The sequence below is a fragment of the Artibeus jamaicensis genome, unplaced genomic scaffold (genome assembly GCF_021234435.1).
Source record: "Artibeus jamaicensis isolate MK-2021 breed Jamaican fruit bat unplaced genomic scaffold, CSHL_Jam_final scaffold_1689, whole genome shotgun sequence".
Lineage (NCBI taxonomy): Eukaryota > Metazoa > Chordata > Mammalia > Chiroptera > Phyllostomidae > Artibeus > Artibeus jamaicensis.
In genome coordinates, this window is record NW_026522029.1 from 15,517,604 (window position 1) to 15,537,637 (window position 20,034).

Here is a 20,034-nt window from a genome sequence, read left to right on the forward strand (position 1 = left end):
TCAGATCACCCCATGAGGTCATTGTGGTCACTGGTTTGTTCCAGATCCTTCTTCACTTGCAGCACCAGAGCCTGGAGAATGCAACAGACTGAGAGGCATTTCAAAATTCAAAGTCAAGATAAACAGATAATTCTGGTTTCACTTTCTGCTTGGGGAATTTACTTTGTGAGAATACCCTTCTTCCTTATTTGGGCATTGACTGTCCCTTCTCAATATCAACCCACAGGCAGGGACTGTCACTGTGTGTCCTGTCTGTGGCTTCCCTGGAAGCCCTCACCTCCAACCCTGCTCTTCATCTGACCCCAGGCAGAGCTCCCCCAGTGAGAGCAGCCTTTTCTTCAGGGGCAGTTGGTGAAAACACTTGGGGGCAATGATTTAACTTGCATCTGCCTGAGATGGTTGGTGCTCAACAGTTGGAGGTAGAGAGAGGCTCACCCCTGCCTTGAGCAGCCACCCAGGGCAACCCTGAGCCTCTGTCCCCAACCTGCCCCCTCCCCACCAGGTCCCTCTGCTGTGGCTGCAGCTGGCCCAGTCTCTCTGCTTCTCCAGTAGTGACTCTGTCTGCAGGGCCTGTGGCCTAGAGAACTGGGGCTCCTCCCCCATTGTTCTACAAACACAGCCATGCAACCCCTCTTCCTGCAGAATGGCAAAGGCTCAGTTGTATGCAGGGGGTGTCTCCTCACCTCCCTGGGACTCTGAGCTCCCAGCCTCATGGCTTCAGAGCCTCAGGATGCACAGAAATGGAGACAGTGAGGGTACCTTTCTGGTGAGGACAGGGAGGAGAGGTGGTGATCAATTGTCCTCTTCTCCTAAGGAGACCAGCAAGGCTCTTTGACTCTGTCCCTGCTTTTGGCTGACCTATTATTTCTCCTTCCAGAAGTACCTTGAAGGCTCACTAATCTATTGGTGATGATTGTAAATAAAGTTTTGTGTGGGGGTGAAGGGGGGCAGTGTAGGAGTCAGGGGCAGGGAGTGGAGACCAGTGTGCAGGTAAAACAGGTCTTCTGAGGAGACTGACGATCCCTAGCATGGAGTCTCATATCTTTGGGGAAAAAGAAATGCCTTGTGACTCACGTTCACTGACACTCAGTCTCTCCATATTCTCCTCCTCCCCCTTCCATTTCCCTTCTCTCTCTCTCTCTATTTTTATCTCTATCTCCTTTTCTCTGTCTTTCTCATATACACATGCACATACACCCTCACCTGAAGGTGTTGATCCTAGGAGATTCCGTGCACGTGAGGACCTGGATTGTGGGTCAGTCCTAGTTCGAGTGATGAATCGGGATGAGTTGGGGGCACAGAGAGAGCATGGTTCTCCCCTGGGGTTATATCAGCTTGGGTTTGACACAGACCAGGTGCTTTTTCAAAATGGCTGCTCAGCCCTGGAAGGTGAGGCTCAGCTGTTTGGAGCATCGTCCCCACACACCAGAAGGTTTGGGGTTTGATTCCTGGTCAGGGCACTTACCTAGTTGAGGGTCTGATCTTCCACTGGGGTACTTATGGGAGGCACCCAATCAAGGCTTCTGTCTCACATTGGTAGTTCTCTCTCTCTCTGCTATCCTCCCTCTCAAAAATCAAGAAAGGTACTTTCAAAATCCTAATATAGACAGTCAACTTCCCAAGATATCACAGACTTTTCAGTGGGTCCACCCCCTAGTTAGACTGATGAGCCTCTCTGTTCATTCTCCTCTCCCTGCTGCCTGCAACACTCTGGTACAGGAGGGGGTGGAGGAGGGCTGGTGCCCTTGGAGGAGCAATGCTGTGCTCTCTGGGGGAGAAGCTGTGGCTTCCTGGTGAGGGAAACAGGTGTATACTCCCCACTTTAAGAAGCCGATTGTCTCATTTCCTTCTCTCCCCTTCTTATTAATAACTAGGGAACTCCCCACAGTAACTCTGTGTGGTTACTCTCAGTCTCTGAAGTGGTGGGCTTCGCCATGCAGGCCTCCCCTGAGCTTGCCAGGTGTAGAAAGTGGCCCCTTTATTGTCCACAATAGGTGCCAATAAACTACAAGAAAATTCTTCTCTCTGGACTAGGCATCTGGAGCTTTTATTATTATTATTATTTAAGGGCTGGATATACAGATTTTTGACTTGGAGGACCATGCAGTTCCTGCCACAACCCCTCTTGTAATCCAGTCTTAGATGAATGTGTTACCCTCATTTTCTATCTTTCTTTCCTGATATAAGAGAATTCGGACCAGGGACACTGATTAAAGCAAAGGCAGACTCACTGAGACACCACAGAGGAGGAGAACCCTGAGCTGGGGCTTCGGGGTCCCTGCCCCACATGTGGGGTGAGGGGTTTTTACTCCTTGGGAACAGAAGTGCTGGGATTAACCAGTCCAAGTGTAGGTTGGCCAGCTTTTTTTTTTAACACAGGGGTTCTACTTGACTCAGTCTACGTGTCAGTAAAGCAGGGCATTCTGGGATTGTGTAAGACTTATTATGGGATGCAGGAAGGAGCTATTTCAACCAGGTACCGAGTTTCTGGCCTGGATTGTGGCTCAACATCAGATCTGGAAACAAACGTAAAAGCCGTCAGGGTCACTGCTGGACCAGGGCTTAGAGGTGCCCGTTGGTGCTGCAGTAGCTCTGGCAGGGCCGGATCCAGGGAGCACTTTGTGGGAACTTCGTTTTCCTCCTGGTTCTACTGGATTGGGTGCATCCCAGTGAAACCTTACCTGTGGGTGCTGACATTCCCATTTCCTGTAGCTGTGACTTGTCTCCGAATAGTTTGTGGATCCCCCCTGTCTCCAGGAAAGAAAAAGTGACTAGAAGTACTAATGATACCACCTCATCTCAAACTCAGTGCTTTCTGTTCAATGAGAAAAGTCTGTATTGTTTTCCCCAATAACACGGTCTGACACCCCAGGGTGTGGCTGGAGAGCTGAGAGCTTCTGAACATGAAGCTTGTTCTCCCACCCCTGCTGCCCTGAGGAATGTGGGTCCTTTCCCTCCCCATCACTCACGTGACAAAGGTCAGATGAAGGGTGCCTAGAAGAGAGGAGAGAGATGCAGCAGGAGTCCTGTAGCTTCCAGCCCAGGAATGGAGACACCCATGGAGCTGGCCAGGTGGACCTGCAGCCTGGACTCCACCTGCATCAGCCCAGCCCAGGCGAGCCCACTGGACCAGCTGTGCCCAGTGTGCTTCAGACTGACAGCGGAGAAAGAAAATGTGCACAGAGTCCCTGAGATGCTGGGTGTTTGCTTTGAAACACGATTGCAATAGACTCTCTGGAGGCCACAGGCCACGGGTAGACCCTGCTGGCCCCAAAGTCCCCTAACAGACACAGCCTCTCCTGTCCAGCCTCAGAGGACACAGACCCTGCAGGAGAGGAGTGAACACACCTGGAAACCCACGTGCAGCTCAGATGCGGCACAGAGGTGAGTGGGCCTTCTCAGCATCGCCCCACATGAACTTCTCTGAGAAACGCGGAACCTGCCCATCGTCCCCTGACAGCACCGCCCGTGGGAACTGGGAAGAGTGCTGCTGGGAAAGGACCTGAGACCTGAGTGTCCCAGGAGCCAGGACAGGTGGCGGGGGTCTGTGCCCTCCCTGTCACACCTTCAGTGGGCTCTGCTGTCAAAGGCGTTAGCAAAGGACCACAGTGACCCTTTACTTCCTGCACCCCTTCCTCTCCTCACACATTGTCACGTGCTAATTTGTCTGAAGCAGGTGTACACAGGAGATCCTGCTCACACACACCCACACCCAGAGGGGATTCCAGCAGTGGACCACACAGAGAGACGCAGAGGGTCGGAGTCAGGGCTGGGGCTGGTTTACATCTCTCCTTCTAACACAAAGTCCAAGTTCATGCCTAACTAGCCTCTGGGTGTCCACCCAGCAACTGATAAGACACAGGGCTCTGAGCCACTCAGCAAACCAGTGTTTCCAAGAGGGACTTTGCTCTGTTTCTCCCAGCAAAGAAGCTTTTTTGGTCCCCACCCTTCCTTCCAGGTCAAAGACTAACCTATGATAGAGAACCATGAAGTGCCCCTGCTCTGTGACTCTCAGCTGGGAGAGCCGAGGGTAATTGGAGGGAGCTGGTGAAAGCCAGGCCCTCTTAGGAGGGAGGCTGAGAAGCTGGGGGAGCCTGCAGGTGTCCCTCACCCAGAGAAGGAGTGTGGCCCTGTGAGCCTGCAGGTGAGGGCACAGGGGGAGCACGCAGCCAGGGCAGGTGAGTCTGTGCTGGGAAACCTGTGGGAGGGAGTCACCCGGGACCACGATGCTGGACACCTGCCCATCTCTAGAAACTTCCTGAGGTCAGAGAGGACAAAGACCCCTCACAGTGTCTCCTGCTCATCCCAGAGAGCACGTTCCTAGATATTGGAGAAGAGAGATGGATACCAAACCCAGGTTGGGCTGCCTGGTGCTCATAAGCCAATAATGGAGAGACAGGGACTGGTGGGAGAAAAGCAGGTCTATTCAAGGGTCTGCAGATTGAGAAGGTGGGGATCCCACCTGAGAATTGGACACAGGGAGGTATTTTTGTAAGGAGAAAGGAAAAAGGGAAAAAAAACTCAGCAAAGACATAGAAAGGAGGGTGTTGGGAGTTTGGCATCAAAGGTTCGGTGAGCAAACAACACAGTCTGTTCCGATGACTGGGTGAGGCCAGCAAGTCTCCAGAACTGAATGTCTGAAGCCAGAGAAGCTTCTTTTGAAATTAGTGTCTAGAATTGTAAAGCAAACGGCTATTTATTTGTGGTCACATATATCTTAGCAGGTAATCACTTAGGGAAAAAAAGTTAAAATGCTGGGGTGTGTTATAATGTTTGTGCCTTAGAGATTTACATGTAAAAATGTTTATTACAGAATTGTTGATAACATAGAAAAATCTGAACCGATCACATACACATCAGTTGGAAAATAGATCAACATCACATCATCTGAGCAGAGAGGCAATTTCCATTCCTGTGTCTGCTGACCTTGCACACCTCCTCTGTGGAGAATAGTCTAGTGCGCACTTTTTAAACCAAATTATTTGGGTTTTTAGTGTTAAACTGTCTGAGTTCTTTATAAATTCGAGGTATTAATGCTTTATTGGACGCATCATTGGCAAAAACCTTCTTCCATTCAGTAGCTTGTCTTTGTTCTGGTGATGATTGCCTTTGCTGTACAAAACCATTTTAGTTTGAGGGGGCCCCATTTGTTCCCTTTTCCATTTGTTACTCTTGCCCGAGGAGATGTGTCCATATTCCTGAGCGGTGTCAGACAGTTTATTGCTCATGCATTTTTTTTACTTTCATGGTTTCAGGTTCTACATTTAAAGGCTTACTCCATTTTGTTTTTATTCTTGTACAGGTAGAAGGAAATGATCCACTTACACTCTTTTGCAGACAGTTGTCGAGTTTTCCTGACATATTTAAGGGACTGTGTTGTTTTAAGAGCGGGGTGACCGTTGTCTGTTCCTGCCTTCTTTGTCATAAATTAATTCATCAATGTGTGAGGGCTCCTTTCTGGGCTCTCTGTCCTGTCTCACTGGACTATGAGTCGGTTCTTGAGCCGGAGCTTTGATATCAGGGAGCGCCATGCCTCCAGTTCTGTTGTTTTTCAAGGTTTCCTTGGTATTCTGGGTGTTGGTGGATCCATATGGACTTTAGGACAAATTGCAGTTCTGAGAAGAAGGCCATTGGTTTCTGCTTCTATTTAACGGGGATTTGCTGTGAATCTGACATTTTGCCCCTGTGGCTCCTCCAACCCAGGGACACAGAGCCTCACCCACTGATCTGCACCCTCTTCAGTCTCTCTCTTCCTGACTGACAGTCGTCAGGAGACAGGTCTCTACCCTCTGTGTGTAAATTTGTCCCTAGGTATTTTATGCTCTTTCGTGAGCTTGTAAAAGGGATTTCAACATTTTCCTTTTTGGATTACTAATTATTGCAGTTAGAAATGCAACTGGATCCTGATTTTGTATTCTGCACTGTTACTCAACTCATTCAGTACTTCTCATAGTCTTTAAATTTTTTTCGTGGAGTCCTCAGGCTTTTCTATATATCGTATGATGTCATCTGTAAACAGTGAGAGTTTTCCTTTCCCTTTATGGTTTGTATGCTTTTTGTTTCTTTGACTTGACTGATCACTGTGGCTAGGACGTCCGATACTGCATCAGATAGAAGGGGTGAGAGTGGACGTCCTTTTCTCATTCCTGATCTTAGAGGAAAAGCTTTCAGCTTCTCCCCATTGGGTGTTATGTCAGTTGCTGGTTTAGGAATCATGTTTAAGTACAGAGTTCTCATTTTGAATTGTAACAAATTGAACCCAATATGGGCACTCAAACTGTATGTACATTTTGCTGTTGCTGAGTTTACTATGATCAAGAGCTTTAAATATAACCCTTGGTGTTCATGCCTGATTTCCTTTCTTTGAGAGCTATTCCTGCCATTGGAATTTGTGAGTCAAAGGATAAAATATTCTTAAAGCATTTGGTACATACATGTGGCTAAAGTACATCTAGAATATTCACTTTCCTATAAAACAAAGTACAAGATTACCATCATAAATTATTTCTACTTTATCCTTTTACCTTTAAATATATATATAGTTTTTTAGATTTTATTTATTATGTTTAGAGGGGAAGGGAAGGAGAAAGAGGTAGAGAAACATTGATGTATGGTTGCCATTCGTGGGTCCCCTGCGGGGAATTGGCCTGCAGGGAACTGGCTTGCAACCCAGGCATGTGCCCTGATGGGAATAGACCCTCAGTTGTCTGGTTCCCAGTCCCACGCTCACTCCACTGAGCTACACCAGCCAGGGCTTACCTTTTTATATTTTAATATTGTCTACACTCAGAAATAAAAAACAATCAATATCCACACAAATAAGCAGAAACGTATTCCCCACTCTGAAAACTTTTAAACTTTAAAACATTCCGAGAATTCTAAGTACAGAGTGCCCAGGACTGGGCTCCTGCTCTGGATGGAATGGGAGGGGCTGAGCAGGAGGGAGGGGAGAGGTCAGGACGTCCTGGCTGCTGTGCGGAGCGTGGCCTGCAGGGGGCAGCAGAGGGACCGGTCACTCAGAGCAGAGGCGCCTGCCTTCCTCAGAGGCTGCTGCTGGGGACTGGCACCTGGCTGTTGCAGGGACCTGAGGGTGAGGGGAGGGCTTCTGAGCTCCTTCGCACAGGAGAGCGCAGGACTCCTCGGTGGCGAGGGTTCAGGTACATACATTTACCGTCCGTGTTTCAGGATGATTTCCATTTTGGAGTCCAAGGTGAAGAGACTGCCCAGGGGACATTTGCAGAGGAGGCTCTGGGTCAGCAGCCATTGGGCTTGCAACCCCTGGTCAGCCCTGGGGAGGCAGCGTCTCCATGTGGATTCTCCACCTTGCAGGTGGTCATTGCTACCAAGCCCCTCCTGGTGTCTCTCTGTCTGCACAGCAGGTAACCATGGTGAGCTGCTTGGTCCTCCCCCTGCCTGCCCTCCCTGTCTGCCTCGCTGTGGTCCAGCTGCTCAGGCCCTGCTCAGGTAGGACCTGCTCTGTGTTTGTGCATCTGAAGCCTTTACCTTTGGGCCCAGTCAGAACCCTAAACTCCCCCCTCATCCCTGCAAGGCCCATGTAGATGCACCTTTGTTAGGACCCAGATCCTGTCTAGGTGTCTCTCACCTTGTCCTCCCTGCTGGGTCACCCCCTGGTCCTCTGCTCCCAGCTTTCTCTGACAGTGCCCCTCCCCTTCTGATGAGCAGCTCAGTTTGCTGTGGTTGGACCCCCTGAGCCCATCCTGGCCATGGTGGGTGAAGACGCTGAGCTGCCCTGTCACCTGTCCCCAAAGATGAGCGCCGAGCACATGGAGCTGATGTGGGAGCGATCCAGCCCCAGGCAGGTAGTGCACACGTATGCACACGGGCAGGAGGACACGCCCGCAGCAGAGTATGGAGGGAGAACTTCGATTTTAAGGGAGGACATCACTGCGGGGAAGGCTGCTCTGCAGATTCGAGATGTCAGAGCCTCTGACAGAGGAACCTACCTCTGTTATTTCCAAGATGGAGATTTCTTTGAAAATGCCCGGGTGGAGCTGGAGGTTGCAGGTGAGTCAGGTGTGATCTGTGCTCCTTTCCTGTGGGGTCAAGGGCAGAGGCTCCAAGCCCACCTGAGAGCACTCTGGCTCCTCACCAGCACTTGCCCCCTCTTCCTCCCTCCCTGCTCCTCTGAGGTTCATGACAGACCCAGGTTGTGCCCCAGGAAGGGCTCATCCTGCATCCAGTAGAGTCCCTCATGCTGCCCCCCAGGTCTCAGCAGGGATGTGGAGGTTGGTGACAGGAAGGAAGAGGGGACCTTCTCCGCAGTGGGTGGTACACAGGTGCTTGGTTCAGTTTGGTGTTTCAGGTCATGAAAACACTTCCTGTCACCTCTCCTCTGGTTTAGGGGTTACATGTAGGGGTAAAAAAGGCACGGTTCCTGGCTGTAACTCAGCTCTCTTCCACGTCATCATTTTCCCCTACCAACAACCATAGGATGAGTGTTTCTCTATGTGATAGAACCTAAAAGGAGGCTGAGAACTCTGCTGTTAGTTACACGAAGGCTTTCCCAAGGGGACTACACAGACCTCAGCTTGGGCAGCAGAAGGACAAGTGAATGTCTCTCCCCCACATGGCAGGGTGAAGGCTCACACAGGAGAGGCAGGAAGGACTGGGGCTCTGGGCTGTGCACTGTTTCAGCTGGAAAGGAACTGCTTCCCTGCTTGCCAGGCTGGGGTGACAGTGTGTTCCTGGCAGCAGCTTGTCTGAGGTGTGGGGGAGGGGAGGGTCCTGCAGACTCTAAGGGATTTAGGAAAAACCTTGTCTGGTCTGGCCCAGATCCCTCTGGATGCACCCTGAGGGTCCAACAACAGTCAGGCAGTGGTCACTCCACAGGTCAATCTCTCCTGCACAGCTCACTCTCACTCTGGGAACAGCTCCTGATGAACGAACCCCTGCTGGGCTCATCCAGGGTGGGTGTGCCCCTCCGGCCCTCATGAGGCTCCCCATGATCAGCTCACTTTCCCTCCCCAGCACTAGGCTCTGATCCCCACATTGAAATGAAGGGCTACGAGGCTGGAGGAATCCAACTGGAGTGCTTGTCTGCTGGCTGGTACCCGCAGCCCCAAATCCAGTGGAGAGACACCAGGGGACACGGCTTGCCTGCTGAGGTGGCCACAGAGGCTGCAGACCCCCAGGGCCTTTATGCAGCCTCAGCCTCTGTGATCCTGGAAGGCAGCTCTGGGGAGGGGGTCTCCTGTGTCATCAGAAACCCCCTGCTGGGCCAGGAAAGGTCAGCCATGGTTTCCATTGCAGGTGAGTGCCCTGCCCACTGCCCTGGGCTCCTGGGTGTCCCCTGGGGGAAGGCACCCTTGTCTGCTGCTGACCTGGGTCTCTGCAGGGAACAGAAGGGACAGAGCAGGGACCTGGCGCTTCTTCCCCATGGAGGTGTTTATGTCACAGACACCTGAGGGCTAACTCCCTTGAAATGTGAAACTTTCCAGTAAAAATAAAGAAATGTCAGGAATTTTCAGTTCACAGAAAAGGAAATAACTCTCAGAGAAAAGGATTTCCAATCTCACTGAGTACAGAAACGTTCAACCAGTGAGATTGTCAACAAAACAAAGAAGGAGGTGGTTGGGAGCACATGCACCCAGCAGGATTGTGGGTAGACAGTCACTCTAGACATTTGTTGCAATTATTTGCTATATCGTTAGTATAATTTTCACAATTTCTATAGGGGTAAAAGAACATTCCTTATCCAACATACATATTTATGAGTCCAAATCCCACCTCTGGGAGTCCATCGGACTGATCAGTTTTGTGTGAAAAGTCCCATGTAAAAGGTTATTTCCTGCACCATTAACTGTTAACAACACAGTGTCAGAGACGGTGCAAGGCCCCCGCTGGGCCGTGTGTGCAGTGGGCGCTGCCCTGTGAGAGCAGACGCAGACCTGCTCCCTGTGCTGAGGTGGGAAGGTCGCCGAGACCCAGGTGAGCAGAGAGCACGACAGGTGGGCCCGCTGGTATAGAGTGCTGTCTTAAGTGCACAGAAAAATGTATGAGAATATGTTTATATATTTTTAATTTAAGCAACCCTTGCATGGCACTCACTATGTGTCAGGCACTGTGTAACCGGGCACTCGTACTGAACAGGGAACCGGGAACAGGTGGTTAAGTTACTAGGTCAAGGTCATAGAGCTAGTCAGGCTGAAGACCTGGAAGTTGAACCCAGGGCCACCAGCCCCAGGGTCATGTTCTTCATTACCAGATCAAGCTGACTCAGGAGAAACCAATCAATGGGGATGGAGGGATCAGAGAGTGCACTTGAATGACTTTGTAAGAGACATTTCAAGAAAACAGTCCTTTTATGTGACTGTAAGAATTCAGGGCCCCTTGGGAAGGGAAGGATCACTTTCTGTCCTGAGTTGCCCCTCAGGGCCAGCAGCTGATGCTTAACCGTCTGCAGGTCCATTCTTCCGGAGCGTGGAGCCCTGGGCGGTGGCCCTGGCGGTGCTTCTGCCTGCTCTGCTCTTTCTGCTGCTGGGCACCTGGTGCTTCCTGCGGCAACACAGGAAGATCCGGGCCCTGACCAAGGAGAAGGAGAGGGAGCGAACACAGAAAGAAGCAGCAGAGGCAGAGATGCAGCAGCAGAGAAGCGCCATGGGTGAGGGACACTGTAGGTGGTCTTAGCCTCCCAGCCTCAGCCAGCACACACCACAGGGGTCCTCCCCACGACCCCCTATCAGACTTTCTCTTTCTGTTCATTTCCAGAGAGCCTGCAAGCCGAGCTCAGTAAGTCCCTATCCTCCGCCCTCCTGTCCCGAGGTCCCTGGTGAAGTGAATCACCAACTCCTGGCATTGTTCCCTGCAGGTTGGAGAAAGATGCAGTACCTGGAGCGTGAGTACCCGGACCCGCACCTCAGCCTCTGTCTGCTCCGATATTTCAGCCCCTTTGCGCACCCGTAGCGGCCCAGAGGAGGAAAGGAGGACCCAGATGGGGAGCAGGCAGTGGTCTTCCTCAGTGGGGAAGGGGTTACAGGGTCTGTCCCCAGGGGGCGCTCGAGTAGGGATACCCCAGGACCCAGAGAGGAGAGGGGGCAGGGGAGGTGACTCAGTATGTGAGTGCTCCCCTGCCTGGTCGGTTGGTAAAATCCGTGATCCACTGAGAAGAAAGGCAGAAGGAGAGAGAAAAGTGTCTTAAAAATGGGAGTAGCCAATGTCACTTGTCACAGAGTTCTCGCAACTGCTGCAAAAATAGTGCCTGAAATTTCACATTAAGTGGCCCAGTTGTTTCCGGTGTAGGGAGGAAATCATACAAGTTGAGGGGGTGGATTCTGGTACACAGGAACACACACGTGTGCCCAGGCCGAGGGAATGAATGCCCAGGTACATCCAGGGTGACAGGTCACCCCTTATGCAAGGGGGGAGTCCAAGGCCCCCAGTGGGTGTGACCTCAGATAGCACCAAACCTGAATATACGAGGTTTTTTTCCCCTCCTTTTATTTTTAAACGAGATTTCTTCTTTACTTATAAGAAGAGGGGGAGGAAGGGATAAAGTGAGGGGGACAAACACGGATGCGGGGGACACACCTTGATGGCCGGCCTGTCTCCCACACTCCCCGGGGGCCCGGCCCACAGCCCAGGCCTCTGCCCTGAGCACACCACCCACTGAGCGGCACAGTCAGGGGGTTTTTCCTTTTCACATTATGAAGGCTTCTCCTTGGCCCAGCAGCACTGCAAGCATCACTGCTCTTGGACTTTGGGGTCATTCCTGGGTGAAACAGGGGTGACTGGACACCAGTGCTGTGACACTGGGACCGTCCGTCTGTCACAGATGCTCCCAGTGACTCATGGGAGAGCTGGGTGGACCTGCAGGACTCAGGGAGGATTCAGGAAGGGGCTGGTCAGAGGGGACAGCAGAGGAGGTCATCACACTTCTCAGTGTCGTGTGCGGGCGACAAGTTGTGAAGTGTTTATTTCTAGAATTTTCCATCTAATATTTCTGACTGCAGTTGACTGAAGGTAACTGAAACTTCAGAGCCTAGAGCGGGGCTGTGAGGTGACTGCTGTACAGACAGGGACAGGACAGCTGTGCGGTGACCCTGGGACAGCCCGTGCAGGGCGCCTGGGGGTGCTGAGCTTCAGCTGATGAAGAGGGGGCGGGGGGGCGGGGGGGGGGGGGGGGGGGGGGGAAAAGGGAGAAAAAAAAAATCAGAAATGACAGTTCAGGTGACACTCTGTCTCCATTGCAGGTGGCCAGTCTCAGGCCTATGCAGGTGAGTGAGTCTGCTGCTCTCTGGTTTCCTGGCTCCTGTGTGGGAAGCATGTGCAGCCTTTCCCTGCTGGGTGAGGAGGGACCACATGCATCTCAGAAGCTCATTTTCTGTGGCTGAACCACCCCCTTGACTCTGGACACTCAGAGAGGACCTTCCAGATACAGTGTCCCCTCACCCTGCTCACACACACACACACACACACACACACACACACACATTCACCTGGCAAAGTCTGGCCTTGTTCCCAAGGCCCCAGCCTGATGGAGGGAATCCCAGCACTGGGAGAGGTTTCAGCCTGGTCCGCAGAGCTGTGGACGAGGAGAGTGGACATTGGAGGAGACTGAGGAGAGGAGAGAGAAGGGGCGCAGTGCGGACAGTGGGTGGGGGAGGACAGAAAGAATGACCTTTCCTTGTCTGTGTCTCCTTCCTTCCAGAGTGGAAGATGGCCCTCTTCCAGCCTGGTGAGTGGTTGACTCCGTGTCCCCAGGACAACTCCCAAGAGCCCCTGCTCCCTCTTTCCTCTCCGAATATTAATGGGGGCAGTGCTATGGGGGGCACAGGGGCCCCCTGACTCTGTACATGGGAGAAGAGGCAAGAAATTGTTCCTCCGAAGGCTTTCCAAGCATCTGTGGAGGGTTGTGACCTGCAGTGATGGTGGTGGTCTAGTGTGTTGTAATATAAAAAAAAGGGGGAAAGGAGAAACTTTGACCCTTAATTGCCACCTAAAAAAAAGTGGCCTGGAATCGAACCTACAGCCTTAGCTTTGCAGGATGAAGCACATCCAACTGAGCTGCAGGGGTCAGGGTGGTGGAAGGCATCTGAAGACTTACAAATAGGCAGGCGACTCCTGAGACTGTAACACACTGAGTTGTGGGCTGATTCACTCTCAGGGCTCCAGGGTCAGAGCCGACAGAGGACCCCACAACCTGCATGGATTATCCACTGACTACACACCCCTCACAGCACTTTTTCACACTGTAACTCGGGCACCAATGACTGACAGGAACAGGGACACAGAATGTGGCAGCACCAGACACACCTTTGGTGGTCCTGTGACAGGTGATCCTTTGTAATCGACACGATCACCAGTGTGGAGGTGACCTCAGTGCTCCTGTCACTGGCTGTTACTGACAAAAGTGCTCATGACCATGTGTAAGGAACAGGGACCATTGTCACCTAGAGGCTTTGGTGAGCTGCCTGGGGACAGTGAGGTGGGTCAGAGGTCACAGGAGGAAGAGGTGAAAGAAATCCATGACACAGAGATTGGGATGGATGTGTTCACAGTGACAGGTGGGGTGTTGTTAAAGGAAAACATCAAGGACACCTGATCCCCCAGGGCTCACAGCAGTGGGAGCTGTGACCACCCCTGGGCCCAGGGCACAGGGACAGGGAGGCCTCACCGGGGCCTGGAGGAGGCAGCTGGGCTCAGGGAGGGGCATCTCCCTGGGGGACAGGGGGGTCAGCGCTGAGCCTCCTCTCCTCCCTCCTGCCCGTGTTCAGCCTGCACCTCCCCTTGGCCAAACCCAACAGTAGCCAGAGTCCAGGGGCCCAGGGACGCTGTCCATGGAGGACTGACTCCTGGGCCAGAGGGGGTGGGGCAGGGGGAGGGGACCCCAGAGCATGGGGAGCCCCCGCCTGGCCCCGAGCACAGAAGGGACATGGTGTCTGACGTCACACCAGGCACTTCCTCTGCCTGGCCTGGGGCTCAATGTACCACTCACTTGTCTTATTCCACCTCAGAGATTAGTGTTTTACCCCCATTCACAGACAGGGAATTGAACTCAAGAGATTCTGTAGCTGGTGTCTGTGGAAAGAGAGACTGTGCAGAGAAGGATGTCACCCAGCTCAGGGGGCAGAGCCAGGGCTGACACTTCAATTCATGTGACTGCACAGCACAGGGGGGCAGGGACATTTGGGGGACGCAAACAGAATAAAGTTGGCACCAACGCTGCTCAGTCCCCTTCCTCACCAACCACAAGACACCTGGGGATGTCTCAGCATGGCTGAGGGTCACATGCAGGGCAGGCTGAGGGCCCCAGGCTGTGGACTTGGCCTCCTGCCCAGACCCAGGCCCTGAAGGCTGAGGCTCTGAGGTCTGGGCACCATGGCTGACCCACGCCCTCTGAACCCCTGCAGTGGACCTGTTCCTGGACCCAGACACGGCGCACCCCCGCCTCCGTGTTTCTGTGGACAAGAGGAGCCTGCAGTTGACAGAGACACGGGAGGACCTGCCAGACAACCCCGAGAGATTTTCTGAGAATCCCTGTGTGCTGGGCTGTGAGAGCTTCATGTCAGGGAGACATTTCTGGGAGGTGGACGTGGGGGACAGGAGAGACTGGTGTGTTGGGGTTTGTAGGGAGAATGTGGAGAGGAAATCTCCTGTTAGATTGAGACCCGAGAATGGATTCTGGGGAATGAGACGGTCTCATGGGGGTGACTACCGAGGTCTCACGGACCGTCAGACCAAACTAACAGTTGCCCACCCTCCTGAGAGGGTGGGGATTTTCCTGGACTATGAGCTGGGGGAGGTCTCGTTCTACAACGCCATCAATGGGTCTCACATCTTCACCTTCCCACGCACCTCCTTCTCTGGGCCTCTGAGGCCTATTTTCGGGATTTGGACTTTGGACCCCAGACCCTTGACCATTTGCCCAGCTCAGAAAGCAGTGGGAACGTCTGTTGTGCCTGACCCAGGACCTGACCCTTCCCTGGAGACCCCAGTGTCCCTGGGCTCAGCTGAAGGGAATGGGGACCCTCAGGCTGAAGAAACGTCTCTGCTTCTCGCTGCCCAGCCTGGAGCTGAGAGCATCCTGAACCACAAAATATCTCAACAGGAAATCACTTACTACAAACACACTGAGGGAGGGACTTCACTAACACTCATTCAATGTTCCCACATGAGATTAAGCACACAAGGGGCAGAAAGAGTTAGCTTTCCAAAGGTCACTCGGCCAGCTCTAAACAACCAGAGCTGACATTTATAGGTGACTTCACATGTACTGGTGCTGTGCTAACTTCTTCAGGTGACTCTCACTCAGTGATCCTCACACCCACCTGTGGGAAGCTGCAAATTCAATTTCCTTTGTCATTCATCCAAAAATAGTGCTGCTGGATGGTGTGCATTCCCTGCCCCTCCCCCACCTGGGGTCTGTCCCTTTGCAGCCCATTGTTCCTGTTCGGCAGGGTCATGGGCAGCCGTGAGGGTCCCTCCCATGGCACCAAGGGTAAAAGTCATTGCAGGTGACTATGAAGGCCACAGCCCTCCTGGATCCCTCAAGGTCAACTGTCAGGGCCATGGTCCACCCCTTCACTGACTGGCTCTGCAGGACACCGTGGTCCAGAGGATTAAACCCACCACAAAGAAAACACACCCTAAACCAGCCTGTGACCTGTGAGCACAGAGGAGACCCAACCTCCTACCTCACACCTGAAGGGCCTCTGTGAGCAGGACTGTGGGAGGAAGGGGGCAGGTGGGCGTCCGTGGAATTTTTATCACACGGTGGGGTCCATGTCCAGACCAGGGACACCCACCGCTGATCACCCACTGAGGTTCCTGTCACCTGTGGGTCCTGGGGAAAGGCCACTCTTCCTCATCATTGTCATCACTGTGACTGTTCATGATGGGTCCCCTTCCCCTCGACATGTGGGTGTCATGTCACATTTGTTAAATAAATTTGTGAATAATCTTTGAGCTTCAATGGAGGTCTTTCTAGATTCATGTCCCACAGTTAACTCACCTGTTCCACAATTTAGCTCCTTGGCACACTTTTACCAAATCCTCGTTGTCATGGTCTTGTATTGCTGCTGTGATGAACAAGCACACAGTTCATGGACTAATACAACACACATGTATCATCTCACACGTCTGTAGGTCAGAGGTCCAGCATGGCTCTCGCTAATCTGAAGGCAGGTGCAGCAGGCTGGGTCCTTTCTGGGGGACCCATGGATGAGTCTGCGTGGCTGACTCTGATGGCTGCCAGGGCTGAGTGTCCTGCAGTGACGGGACCCAGGTGCCCTTCTTGCTGCTGTCAGAAGAGCTGAGACCACTCCAGGGTGGGAACAGCTGGGGTCATTCTCACAGGGACAGATGTGGGGGAACAAGTCAGGTGAAGGGAATGATGTGGGGTCAGAGGTCCAGTTGTGGAGTCACTGCTGGTGGGGCTGTTGCACGTGAGCTCACTGCAGCATCAACTGCCCCCCAAAGATATTTGTTGAGCATCTCCTCTACCCTGACAGGGTGGCTTTTCCCTAGCCCAAGGCCAAGTGAGTGGGTGTGTCCCACTGAGCTTGAGAAGCACAGGGACCTCAGCGGGGCCATGAGCAGGGGAGAAGGTGGAACCCCACGAAGTGTGCCCCTGCTGCTTCTCAGAGATCTCTAAGGGTCCTCGTCTGTCATGTGCATTAGGATTAGACATTTTGGACTATTTGTCTGTTCCCAGGTGTAGGGTCTAAGCCCCTCATTGAGATGCAGGGCCACGCAGATTGGGGCATCTGGCTGGAGTGCACCTCCACAGGGTGGTACCCACAGCCCCGTGCAATGTGGGGGACCCCTATGGTGATATCCTGCCCGCCCTGGAGGAAGCTCACACCGAGGACACAGATGGCCTCCACAGGGTCACCATGACCGTGATTATCCAGGACAGGTCTGTGAGGAATGCATCCTGTTTGGTGAACAACACCCTGCTGGGCCAGGAGAGGGACACTGTGGTCTTCATTCCAGGTTAGTTCCCTGCCCTCTGGGGGGCTGTCCCTTGGAGGTAGTAGGACCCTCAGCAGACACTTGGAGCCTGAGTGGGGCTGGGGGAGGGGCAGGGCTGGGAGGGTCCTGGGCCCTGAGGAGCTGAGGCTGCAGCTGAGCTGAGGCCTCTCCCCTCCTCACAGGGAGCATCACAGTCTCCTGTCCCAGGAGGAGGAGCCTCCTCTCTGAGGGCCAATCTGATCGTTTTTCCCTCCTGTGGTCCTGATGCTGCAGCTGTTTGTGTGTTCAGAACAGTCACACACCGTGGAGCGTGGTGGGGGCAGGGGGCTGTGTGCACCTGGTGCTGCTGATGCTGAGGCCTCCCCTCCTGCCCGTGGGGTTTTCCAAAGATGGAACTGGGACAGTCAGTATCTACAGAAGTTCATAAAGTCACTCAACAAACACTTAGCAATGATCACATATGTTCTAGGCACTGTTCTAGAAACAGGAGATAAATCAGTAAAAATATACATGAAGATCCCTTCACTCATGGGGCTCTCCTGCTAGAAAAGCAAAGTGTATCTACAAAACAACTAAGCCAGGAGTAAAATAATTCATTAAACTAATATGGTAGAAGGTGAGAAATGCTGTAGAAAAATTAATTGGGAAAGGATACATGGAGGCTCAAAGCAGGGGAGCAGTGATGGAACTGGAGGGTGAGGGAGGCTTCACTGAAAAGGTGGCACCAGGGCAAGTGAGGGACGAGCAGGAGGAGCAGGAGGAGCAGGTGCCCAGGGCCTGAGGCAGCAGCAGGTCTGGAAGTTTCCAGGAACCCGACAGGCAGGTGTGGGTGGAAGGACTGAGTGCAGGGGGAATGGGAGGAGGGGAGTGCAGACCTGGAAGGGGCCCAGACCAGAGGGGTCAGAGCAGGTCACAGGGAGCCTTTGGCTGAGTCTCAGTGAGGCAGGAGCCATGGCTGGGGTTGGAGCAGAAGCAGGAAGGAGGGTGGTGCAGTAACCAGGCCACAGTGATGGTGGCTCAGGGGGGCTGGTGACAGTTGTTGGTTTTTTTCATCCCGGTCCTTCCAACAGTGACTGCAGGTGCGTCTGCTCTTTTGCCTCCTCAGCCCTGTCAACTGACAAAACCAGAACTGTTCAGTGACCCGCTGACATCCTTTGTTTAAGGGAAAGCCACCCATGGATTAGGGGGTGGTTACAGGGCCTCACATTGAGAGGACCGTCTCCCTGAGGGGTTTGGGGCAAAAGCAAGGAGTACAGAGGAGGGAGCCGACATCACTGACTAGGGGGTCAGGGTTTCCTTGTCAGGCAGCAGGTCCCCTGTTCTGAGGGCAGGTGAGTGGCCTGAAGCGCTTTCGTGGGATGGGGGAGCGAAGAGAGTCTTTGGTGTTTAAAGCCAGTTTGGAAAGTTTCCAACTGCAGAGTCCCCAAGATCATATGACTTGAATAGAAAAATGTTCGAGCAGGTCCTGAGAATAAGGAAACTGGGAGACGTTCATTTCAGCTCCTTTACTAACTCTCTGCTCACTCAGGGCCCAGGAGTCCTCTCCCTGAGGCCCCGCCCCCTACTCAGCAGGTGGAGGTGCAGCCTCAGGAATCTCCTCTGTGAGCTGCCTGGGGGCTGGGATCAGGGGCCTTCATGGAGGTCCCACCCCATGGAGGTTTCCTCCAGCTTCCTGGGACCCCAGGACACCCAGCCGTCACCCTGATACTTCCTGTGTGGCTGACGTGCTCCTGGACACAGACGCCACTGACCCAGAGCCCTTCCTGTCCCAGGACCAGAGGAGGGTGCTCGGAGCTCCTCCAGGCAGATTCTGCCCGACCACCCTGAGAGATTGGGCTGCCGGCCATGAGTCTTGGGTGTGGACAGTCCCTCAGGCAGACAGGACTGGGAGGTGGCTGTGCAGAGGGTGACACTGTGGCTGTGGGGTCTGCGCAGACCGTGTGCAAAGGAAGGGGGAGGCCCCGCTGGTCCCTCAGAATGGCCTCTGGGCCCTGGAGCTGTTTGGACACAGGTGCGTGGTCCAGTCCTCCCTGGAGAAGACCCTTCCCCTGAAGGAGCGCCTTCACCGAGGGGCCATCTTCCTGGTCTAGGAATCTGGAGATGTCTCCTTCTCTAACATGTGGGATCGGTCCCGCATCTGCACGTGTCCCCGCTCACAATTTTCTGGGCCCAGAGGCCCTTCTACAGTCTGGGTTCTGATGACAGTCCCCTCTTCATCTGCCCAGCATTCACTGGGGTACAGGGGGTCACTGTGCCTGAGGGTGGCCTGGTTCTCCATGGAGCATGGACCCTCCACAGCCACCAAGGCCAGCTTCCTGGTCTCAGAGCACAGGAGAGAAGCCCTGGCCATCTCTGCTCATGCAGCACAGCACCCAGAGGACTCAGCCCCTCCCCCCAGGCACAGCAGAGAACCAGGTCTGGGACCCCCATCTAGTCCCAGCCCATGCCCCCTCAAGCTGTTGCTTTAGCAGCTGGTGAGCTTGTCCCCACAGGGCAGGGGTCAGACTCAGCGGAGACCCAGTGTTTCCTGTGACTCCCAACCAAGGAGAATGTGGGACAGTGACAGGCTGATATCCTCCTGCTCTGACTTCAGGGTGACCTGTCACCATGGGACCTGAGGTGACACCAGACACTGTGGACTCAGGGTGAGGACAGCAGGATGCACCAGACCTGAGGGGTGAGGGACCACATTGCAGGTCAGAGGTAGAGGAAGGGGGACCGAGAGCTGGGAGGGCCCAGGCTGTGGGCGTGGTGGCCCCACCCTGACAGCCAGGGGTCCAGCACCAGAAGCTCCATCCCTAACTCCCCCAGATTCCAGCCCTCACAGCAGAGCTCCAGGTGCAGACAGTGACAGACAAGGACAGAAGGATAATGGACAAGGACATCCCGGATCTGGTCTGTGTCAGGTGTCCCTGCAGTAAATCTTCTCAGTCAGTGAGGATGGATCCAGGTTCAAGGTCTTGGCTGAGCAGATGAGTGTGAACAACTTTCATTCAAGGTCGGGGTCAGTGGGGAGGCCAGCAGTTTGCAGCTTCTTATTCTCAGGATGCATTGAAAACTTCGGAATTACCGAGCTCCCTGAAGACTTTATGCTCATTCACT

At 53.4% G+C, this 20,034-nt stretch overlaps 1 protein-coding gene and 1 pseudogene across 1 annotated transcript; both read left to right on the top strand.

Moving 5' to 3' along the window:
• The first annotated feature begins 7,356 nt into the window (after positions 1-7,356).
• LOC119040914 (butyrophilin subfamily 3 member A3-like) lies at positions 7,357-15,576 on the top strand. Its single transcript, XM_053655970.1, has 9 exons — positions 7,357-7,464; positions 7,684-8,025; positions 8,989-9,270; positions 10,424-10,621; positions 10,729-10,749; positions 10,829-10,855; positions 12,210-12,233; positions 12,668-12,694; positions 14,370-15,576. The coding sequence occupies exons 1-9, from the start codon at positions 7,386-7,388 to the stop codon at positions 15,206-15,208; spliced, it is 1,839 nt and encodes a 612-aa protein (XP_053511945.1). The 5' UTR covers positions 7,357-7,385; the 3' UTR covers positions 15,209-15,576.
• A 542-nt stretch (positions 15,577-16,118) lies between these two features.
• LOC119040912 (butyrophilin subfamily 2 member A2-like) lies at positions 16,119-19,417 on the top strand (annotated as a pseudogene).
• Positions 19,418-20,034: the final 617 nt, after the last annotated feature.